Below are 10,165 nucleotides of genomic sequence, written 5' to 3'. Positions count from 1 at the left end.
CTGCATTAACAGGTTCCCCCCACCCCCCCCCCCCCCAAACTAGGTGTTCCTTAGACTTCCTTCAGGCTTAAATAACACCACTTCAGAGTCTTCAGTTATCAGGCTTAGGCTCAAGAGTCATATTATTCATTTCACCAGATGAACCAAACCAAACAGCTCAGACGCCGCCTCCCCAGACCCCTACATACCTGTCCTTGTAAGGTTACACGACCTCTGTCTTGCAGATGCTGATTAGAAACTGAAGAATGCCAAGGATGAATCTGACTTTGAGACTGCGGTCGAACAAGATCAGACGACTGTGTTACTTGCTGTGGGGTTATATGATGTTCTAGGTCATGCTCTAAAACATGGCTTGTGCTATCCTGAACAAACGCTGAATCATCAAACTGTGGCAGAAGGTCTTCCTGAAGGAGGTCATCTGGGTCAAGTCCTGTAAATGGTTCATTATGAGTCTCAACTTGATGAAGCAAGTTGTCATCTAAAGATGTAAAACCATTGCTTTCAATAGGGTCAGCGAAATGGCTTATCTGAGAAGCAGAACCAGTAGAAGATGGAAAACTAATATTCACAGGAGAGAGTTTTGAACTACTAAAGTTGCCCTGAGGATGTGCAGAATGCAAGATTTGAAAACTGTTTGAATTCAAAGGTGTATTAGGATTCAACATGTGTTCAGTTGTATCTTGCTTGGTCCCTGTTTGAGATGTAAAGGCATCGCTTCCAGTGAAGTCAGAGATAGAGTGTGTCTGCTGGCTAGTAGAAAGAGCTGTTGTAGACTGAAGAAGGCTGGTAGGAGAGATGTGGTTGCTAGAGTAAGAATAAGGAGATGAAAATTGTTGGCTATTATTGACGGAACATGGAGTAATAGTTGGGGACTGTCCATCAAAATTTCCTTCTTGATTTCCACAAAAATGTATTGAAGCACTTGCAGTTTGAGAAAACTGTTGAACAGACAGAGGCTGCTGTGAAGTTGACGGATTAGAAACTGGAGGTGGGTGGTTAACACTGACTCTGAGAGAAGTAGATACATTAACCTCCATGAAGTCTTTTGGCTGACTCAGAGCATCTTGCCCCGTGTTGTTTCTGCTTTGTTGAGACCGCAGCGAGGCACACTGATGCTGCGGTTCATTAGCCTGAAATAAGGCAAAGTCATGGTGTGCTACAAAGCTTTTGTTTTGCTGCATAGACTGAGAATGTCCTTGGTGAAAAGGGGACCCATTTTGATTCGAAACAGTTGTGGCAGTTTGATGACCCCACATAGGACTACCATCAGCCACATCTGGAAACATCCCATTAGACTGGTTTTGCGGATGAACTGGTGAACAATTGAATTGAGAGTGTGGGGATAAGACGTTGTCAGCTGGGCTGTTAAAAGACTGATTTACTGAGTGAAGTTTCAGCGAATCATACTGATTCAGCTGATCAAACTCACTCATCTTCTGTTGATTTTGAGCATCTTGCACATGGTTCAGCGAGTCTATGTGCAAAGGTTCAAATTCTGCACCCAAATTCAATTCATCAACAAGTGAAACAGGTCCAGGTTGAACAAAGGCATCATCTGACAAACCTTCTAAGGTCTCACTAAAAAGATTGGCATCATCAAAAAAATCCATCATAGGATCAGTCATCTTGATAGGTCTGTACTGCGTCTTCTCTCAACTCCAAATGGAGTCAATTTTGGCTCTCTGCAGTGAACAGAAACAAATGACATCCAGTGGTCACCACCTTATCCAAGGCATGCCAACCTCCCTTAGTGCCTCTAATGAAACATTCGTCTTAAAGTGTTAAAGCATCCTATGGGAGAGAGAAAAAAAGAAAGAGGAAAAAAGAGAAAAAATTACTTTCATAACTCTCCTCGTTGCTCCTTCTCCTCCCCAACACTCCTCAGGATTTTTGACAATTTATTCATAATGTTACAGTTTAGTTAAATCACAAATCAACCAAGTTCTTTTTGCTTATACTTCACGCCCCTTTACCAAGTTTTTGTGCCTTATGTAAAGTAATATTCGATGTTGTACATGTAATGGTCTCAACTTTTTTACTCAGCTTTCTCTATTACCAAAGCACAATTTTAGATTCTTCTTCGCCATTTTCATTAAAATGACCAAATTGTAACAGAATTGCCTGTTAGTAGTCCACAATTAAAATTTGTTTGTAGAAAGAAATCATATAATACATGAAATGGGCACATTAATTTTGTATGTTTAAACAAGAAACTTTTGAGATTATAAACTACTTTTAAAAACAAAGTTACCCTGACTTCAATAGGAAAAGCTGAGGTACTCTGTTTCTTCTATTTCGGCTGCATTAAGTAAGATTCTGAAAAACTATTTTTTTAACTCAAGAGACATAATAGAATTCTTATTTAAAGGAAAGACAAGAGGATGCACACAGTGATACAGTCAAAGATCAACACAGGAAAAGAACTACCTTTGGATCAACAGATTTTACACACTTACCTAGTTTTGAAACAAGTTGGTTTTCTTTTTTACTTTTTCATAGTATCACTAAGTGATCACCAATTAACTGTTTTGCAATGAGGGATTTCAGACAAGAGAAGTTGAGAAGGATGGTTAGTTTAATTTTAGCCTGAAAACGTGCACATTCGTAGTGTAATCAAACAGAATGGGAAACAAACAAAAATGTATCTCTGTGATAATTTATCCTCCCCAGACAACTAGTAAACATCTAGAAGAGAGGAGCAAGAGCTTTAAATCAGCATCTTCACGGAATAATCATTCCTTTCCCCTGTCAATACATATATATCTGATTACTATAAAGAAAAAAAGGAAAGAAAACAAGCACAGGTGTCAATTCCTGACCCTACTACTAAAGCTCACCTGCATGCTCTCCTCCTCCATTTCAATTGGAATTCTTCATTAGTGAATTCTCGTAAGAATAAAATGAGTATCGGATCCTTCCAGAAATGGACACCCTGGAAATTTGAAATATTCTCTGCTGGACAAGGTTCTTGTTTAACCTATTAAGTAACACAGTCTTTGACAAGCTGATGAAAACCTATTCTGCTTATACACCCAGTCCAATGAAAGTGTTGTGACCATAGTCGGAATAAAGTCTAACCTGAACTAATAAGCCTTGCTGAGGGTTTGGGTATGTAAAACTACCGGTCCACACAGAAAAAGGACAGGTGGATCCCACATCACACCGAAAGAGAGCAACTGGTGACATCTCTCAATGAGATTAGAGAGCTATAAAAAAGGCACGGAAGCTTAGGAAGGTGACAGCTTAGCAGACCAAAAGCAGCCATGGATTCCAGATGACATATGTACAACTTCTTGCTTAAAGTCAGGACTTCCTGAAGACCCAAGTTAAAGGGAGCACTTACATAAATTAGACCCCATTATCTTCTAACACTGATTAAGTTGTCTGCTTATGATTAAAAGCAACAGAATGTTGACTTTCCCAGGATTAAACACCTCCCAACAGATGATAAACCAACATCAGGCAAAGTTTTAGGGTTCTGTAGCATTTCTCAGGTAACCTGAGAATCTGTCATCTTAGGATACTTCCACAGAAAAGGTAAATATAAGGAAAGAATACTGGAGACAGAACAAATTATCTAACTAAAGAAACTCTATTCTGGGTAAAGATGGATGGAAATTATGGTAGCCACGTATAAAATGTCATGTTCAGGCTATCAAAGAGTCTGCTGTTAAAATCTCAGATCTGAAGCCTGTATCAGTAAGTTTACATACTGAGATCGAGTCTAATTAGCTCAGCAGGATGCATCCAGGTCCTACGCCCAAAGATAAACTATTGTTCACTGGGATTTGTATGGAAGGCTACCCAATTTGTGCTGACTGGAAAAAAATAAGGAAAAAGATTTCTTCCATCTTTAGAGATATAAATACAACAGTACCGTTTTCTAAAAATTATTTTTGCTTTATACAGGGTAAGTCACACATTGGCCAGCTACTCTACGGTAATTAAGTATTACACACTCTGTTACGCTGAACTACACAGTAGTCTAGAACTACTGAACAGGCCAAGCAACCCATATTGAAAAAACGTATACAAGACAATCTCTTCATGTTTTATTGACTGTGTACCTTTATGGTACAATTTCAAGGTTTGCCATGTTCAAGTACACTAAAGCATCTAGAATTTTTTCAGATTGCCAACTGTATCATTCGACATCTTGCACAAAACATTGCATTTTCTCCAAGAAGTAGTAAGGTTTTCTGCAAACATACTTGAATCAGAACAGCTCTTGGGCTTTTTTGGTCTGGTCAAAACACCTATACTTTCTTTCTTTCCTCTACTAGTTCTTAACATTAAGAGATTTATTTCAAATTTAAGATTTAAACCCATTAAAACAGGAGAAATAGTACGAGTCCGAGTGAATGAAAAATACTAATTTCTGCATAACCCACGTTTTTGATTTTAAAAACATGCTGTATTCTGTATAGTCTAAATCTTTCTTCTCAGTTACAAACAGAATGTAAATCAATGCACTGTTGTTGTTCTCTTAATCCGCAAAAGCAGCTCCCGTGTACTTCTACCATAATTGTAAATTTTTAAACTTCAAGATCTTTGTCAAATTTTCTTAATATATTCAGAACCACTCAGAAATGAGTCTGGCTACAGCCAGCCCAGGTCGATTCCTTTTCCGGCGTGTGTGTGCCACAAGAATGAGTTGATACTGCGCTGAGTCAGGAAACTGAGCGGTCAAGTTAGCAAAGTCAGTACAAATACTTGTAAAGGTGGAAAAAACCCAACACCACCCCCATCCTTTCTCCATTTTGGTTAACCATCAGAGTTTAATAACAACCCTTTATTCTTGTCAGAAAGAAACACCAAGAAGAAATAGACAGCCTTAAAGTTTTGAACTGGTGATCCCCATATACTATGTTAGCACGTGATATATCTGAACCGTAGAAAGACAAGCTGCAGTTACGGACACAAGAACGAAGTGGGACTAGCAGCAAAATACAAGGTAATAAAAACTACTGATTTGTTTTATTTCATTAATTGCATTATTGAGGAGTTTTGATGAAGCGACAACAGAAGACAGCTACTCTAGTTATAAGCAAGTAAATCAGGTAAAAATTCAGTACATTACCGTAATATCCACACTATCACACTTCAGTAGACCAAGTATCAAAGCTTTGTGCGACAGCGTGCGACAGTTATCACAAATAAGAGGAAATCAGTGACTCTGATGGCCATTTTTCACAAAAGAAGTTGAAACAATGGCTATCCAGGCAAATCACAAAAGCTACCTGAGGAAAAAGCTAGGGACAAGTGGGTAGATGGAAGGAATTGAATCTAAAGTCATAAAAGCATGACATAACAGACTACAGGTAAAAGACACAGAAGGGCTAAACACAGATAGTTAGTACGAGGGAAGAATTTTACATTCTGTGTCTGCAAAGTGGTTTTGTTTTTTAGTAAAGCAATGCAACCAGGCTTAGCAGACTTGCTTCCAAACAAGAGATGTGCCAAAGGGACTGGAAAAATCCTTATATTTGTTAAGTTTTATGCAGCAGGACAGGATTGTGGCTTTGGAGAACTTGCTCGTCTATTAGCAGATAGAAGACTGTGTCAAGAGATAGACAATACAGCGTGTTAAAAACCAGATGCTCAAAACGCTCATCGCCACTGCATAATATTAGGAAATGATACAAACCTTCCCTCCCCAATATTAAAAATAAAAGACAATTATGCTATCGTTATTTTTCAGATTTAATTATAACTAAAGCTTTGGCAGAGTTCAAAAAGTGGCAGTAAATTAAATAGTACAGAAGCTACTTCCCACTGATGTGCCAATATAAATGATACTCTATTATAGATTTGAAGATTGATGTACATGTTAAATTTAAAATGCACAGAGGGACGTTTGCTCAAAATCCCAGAAACACAGAAGATTAAATAAGAACATTTAGACATTTAGTACAGATGAACTCTTTTATTCCCTAACAGAAAGGAGTAAAGTCGTTTTACACGAGTGCCACAGCAAGGCAGTTGTAAGAGTATCTTTAAGTTCCTTCCAATCCAAACCATTCTATGACTCTATGGTATTTGTAACTAAATATGGATTGAAAAGATGCATTTTCTCTTACTGGGATCGCTAATATTAGGAGAAAACTTCTTTGGGTAGCCTGTTTCCTTAAATAAAAAAAAATACCCATCCAATTTTTTATACATATATATGCATTATTTTATTTTAAAGTTGCTTTTCATTGGTATGCATTTATAATTATTTTTGAGTAATGACCCATCCCTTTAGTAAAATCTTACCTTCAACATACCAGTTCCGTTCATAATTCTATTCTGGTACAGAGTTCACACTAAATACTCAAAAGATAACTGAAGTACCTTGTATTTTGATTTGAAGATTAGGAGGAGAAAAGTTTGAAACTGACAGTCTTAAAGTCTCAGGACTAGGTTCCAGTCCATGGCTACAGTTCCAGCTTTAAGCTAGAGCATAAAACTGGAGCAAAGTGGCTTGTGCATCCTCGTCACAGCAATTCAGAGTAGTCTGTTCTTGCACCTACACCGGCTTTGCCTGCACCAAACACCTCATGTAACTGTTCCCCCTCTACTCTCCAGACATGCACAAGCTCCCTCCTAACACCTTTCCACCTGTCTCAGAGGTAGCCTCTGGGAAATAAACATTAAAGGTTTATAGACAAAAAAATATTCAGCAACTGTCAGTTGTTATGGTCATTCATAAAAGATCAAGTCAACCAATGTGACAAATGACTTTTCACTTGGAAAGAAAATCCACCTTACAATGCAACTGAAGATGAATTTCCACCGTTCTCAAAGCTGTTTGCCTTCACCGCGGATGGGACGGCTTCTTCACCGAGAACAGCTCTGCTTCAGCTGAACACAGTAAAACCACACCAAAGAGGAAGCACATCGCACCACTCTCCGTATAAAACAGCACAGTATCAGAAAGTCCCACAGCACACATCTGGCCACTTACTACACATTACTAGCAGCATTTAGAAAAAAATGTATCTTCCAGTGAGATTTTTGTGGTTGTTTTGTTTCTACTTTTTTGGAGTGGGGGTGTGTAATACCACAGAGTTTCTTCAGATGAAATATGGTTTATATCATTGACAGAAAGCGGTGCTGTTTCTCCTAACTGCACAAAATTCAGATCCTTTCCTTTTGTGATTTCCAGGGAAGAGTTTCTTTCTCCCCAAAACTTCAAATCCAAACGACGTATGGTGAGACGCACAACTAAGGCCTGTAGAACTGCTCTATATATCAGAAAGGAATTTCAAATCACAGATCAATTTTTAAATTATTTACCTATACCGCTATGCTGTTTCTCTATCTGTAATACTAGGAGTTAAAGAGATTGAGCTAAAGCGTTGATACATAGGTACATGAATTCCAAAGTTTCACAGTTAGCTTGGGTCAAAATTAAGAGCTAGCACAGGCACCTAAAGAACCTAATGCTATGAAGGTATCTGATTAACCTGTAAGACAAAAAACACGACACAAGATATAAGGCAGCAGCCCAAGTCAAGACAAAATATGTCCTTACCCGTGAATACAGAACACATCTCTAATGAAGAATGAAGAAGCTCAGAGATGTGCTTTAAATCCAGACGGATACCTCATCATTAGAGACCTGAAAATGAAACATGGTCAACAAGACAGATGATAACCAACCTCAGGAGACACTTTCAAATGCAATACTTTACGATATCTGTTAAATTTTTGAGTTTAAAAACTAGAACACCAGAATTAATACACAATCACTAGTATCCATGATTTTACAAACGTCTGATAAATAAGCAAGTAAAATGCTCCTTTTGTAGGACCCCTGAAAAACACCCCAACACTACAGACCTCTAAGGTTGAAGGGTAGAGTTTGTGCCAGAACGCTAGAAGTTTTAGGGCAACTTTTAAGACCCAATATAGGGACAAGGGGAAGAAAAAAAAAGATTCTGAGGTTCAGTTTTAAACCTGTCAATGCAAAAAGCCCTGCACATATTATCTTTTAACAGCAGCATGCCATTACATACTGACAGCTGTACTTGCCAATGGGAACTGACACTGCCTTCCTCCGGGAGCATACTTGAATGACAGCCTGATCCTACTCCTCGCCTTGACAATAGGTAGAGGAGCTCAAGTTCAAGAGGTTCTCTTTCAAACTGAAAGAGGCTTTAAAACATTAGAGTTTGAGGGAAAATGTACATGGGGTGAAAGTAAAGGCTTCTAGGGCCTGTGTGGAAAAGCCTCAAAGCAAACAAAACCACCTTCTAACATTAGGATTCTGTGATTAAAAGGCATAAAAGACAGTTAGTACATGAGCTTACACCCTACAGCAGCGTGTTTTCCATAAACAACGCCACCCTTTCAAAAACACATGATCATTCTCTAAGACATGAAGCATCTTCCCATTCCAATAAATACAGATTTCCACCTCCCTAAACACGGCTTCTTCACAACAAACTCTTGAACACCTTTGCAAGACTTAAGAGTTCAACCTTTAATCTTTATTAAAAGAGAACATGGTATATATCATTGCATTAAGGAGCAGATTTTAACACAAAGTTTATTTATTCTCCCTGCATATTGGAGACAATGTTGTAACATACGTCAAAGATATAAATTGGTTATAATAGCTATCAAAAGCCCATACTGTTCCAGACAAAATTTTTATTCGGTATTAATTCGGTGCATAAATCATTACATTTATCCTCCTTTTATTATTCAGTAACTTCAAGACTTGTTCCAAGGTTGCTAAACTAAAATGTCTCTGCTCTGCATTCATCAGGACACTTAAATAACATAAAGGGTTTTTTTTCCTAAAATTCATAATCAATAAGCACATACTCAAACACATACTTAGGTGCAGGTTGCTAAACACTTTCACCTTTGTTTGCCATCTGTGTGAAGGGATATGAAATTTCTATCAGAACAGCCATAAAACTTCCTCTGGTTATTCTCTTTTTCTATACTGGAACTCCCATCGTGAAGAGTCCTCTTCACATCCAGGAATTAGAATAGAGTTTGAAATTATTTAACTGTCAGGTTTTATGCAACTTTTCAATATATATTTTTAATTCCTAAACTCCTGTTTATTTACCCAAGTTCTGTGTTGACCCAAAGTTGCAGCATGAAGACTTTACGATATATAAATTAACTGAATAGAAGCATGCAAAAAAAAAAGAAAAACTGAAAACTTGCAATCAAGTAATTTATCCCATCTGTTAGAGTCCAACAGTAAAAACAAGAAACCTAATTCCCCTGTAACTACTACACAATACAAACACCATCTTAAGTTCTTGGCTATCCAAAACCTCAACTGGATTCTTCGTGAACCCTCAAAATAAAGTGGGAAAAAAAGTGTTTCTTACTCTTTAGGACAGCATCCACTTGCTTGAACAGCTTCCAATATGGAGACAATTGTGAAGTACGTAATAGTTTGAAAAAACCTACATTGACAAGAAGAAAAACACATATATAACTAAATATACATCCACCAAATCTACAATAAATTATTCTAAATTTAAAATACAAGAAATACTTCAGACAGGAAGAATCACTGATGACTGTACTAAGACAAAAGGAACTTATATCTGTCTTCAGCAAAATGGGATCTATCCCACAGATTCTGAAATGAGCTATACTGCATGTGAACTCTTAATGACATACATAAATATATAAATGTATATATAGATAAATATATATTTGTGTGTGTGTGTATATATAAACCTGTTCAGTGTGATACAATAAAAAATTGTTCCATAATGTCTCCTCCTTTGGAAGAATGCTTACTTTTAAATCTTGTATTGGGAAAATTCACTGATATACCAGAAAGCTTACCCTTTATTAAGTGGAACCAGAACTGAAGCTTTGATAAGCATGCCTAGATACATACTAAGCTATCTTGGGAAGTTTTAAAAAATTATCTTCCACAGCCCAACTAACACAGTTTCTTCATAAAATACTGAAAAAACCCCCACACACTTCCCTAGGCGCACACGGATTTCCTTATGTTCTTGATGGAACCCTAAAGCATTATTATTAAAAATTTCTGCATAATAGTAACCTTTCTCATTTTGGACAGTAAAATGCAGACTTTCATCCACCTTCGAGTAACAGAAAATAAACTCTTCATTTCAATTAGTTTAGAACAACCACTTTATGCCAATTTATTTTTTATCTAGTAAAACAATTT

The 10,165-nt window shown here is 37.4% G+C and overlaps 1 protein-coding gene across 1 annotated transcript in view; it reads right to left on the bottom strand.

Annotated features, from left to right (window-relative positions):
- CHD9 (chromodomain helicase DNA binding protein 9) overlaps positions 1–9,422 on the bottom strand; it is an 84,450-nt gene extending 75,028 nt beyond the window's left edge. The window contains exons 1-3 of the mRNA XM_010139894.1: positions 9,342–9,422; positions 7,520–7,606; positions 189–1,791 (exon numbers count right to left, since the gene is read on the bottom strand). Coding sequence (XP_010138196.1) covers positions 189–1,625 — 1,437 coding nt within the window. The 5' untranslated portion in view covers positions 1,626–1,791; positions 7,520–7,606; positions 9,342–9,422. The remainder of the gene's footprint in view (positions 1–188; positions 1,792–7,519; positions 7,607–9,341) is intronic.
- Between the last annotated feature and the right edge of the window lie 743 nt (positions 9,423–10,165).

Source organism: Buceros rhinoceros, unplaced genomic scaffold, assembly GCF_000710305.1.
Source record: "Buceros rhinoceros silvestris isolate BGI_N320 unplaced genomic scaffold, ASM71030v1 scaffold13417, whole genome shotgun sequence".
Classification (NCBI taxonomy): Eukaryota; Metazoa; Chordata; class Aves; order Bucerotiformes; family Bucerotidae; genus Buceros; species Buceros rhinoceros.
Note: the sequence above shows the minus strand (reverse complement) of the source record. Positions and strands in the feature narration are given on the sequence as shown.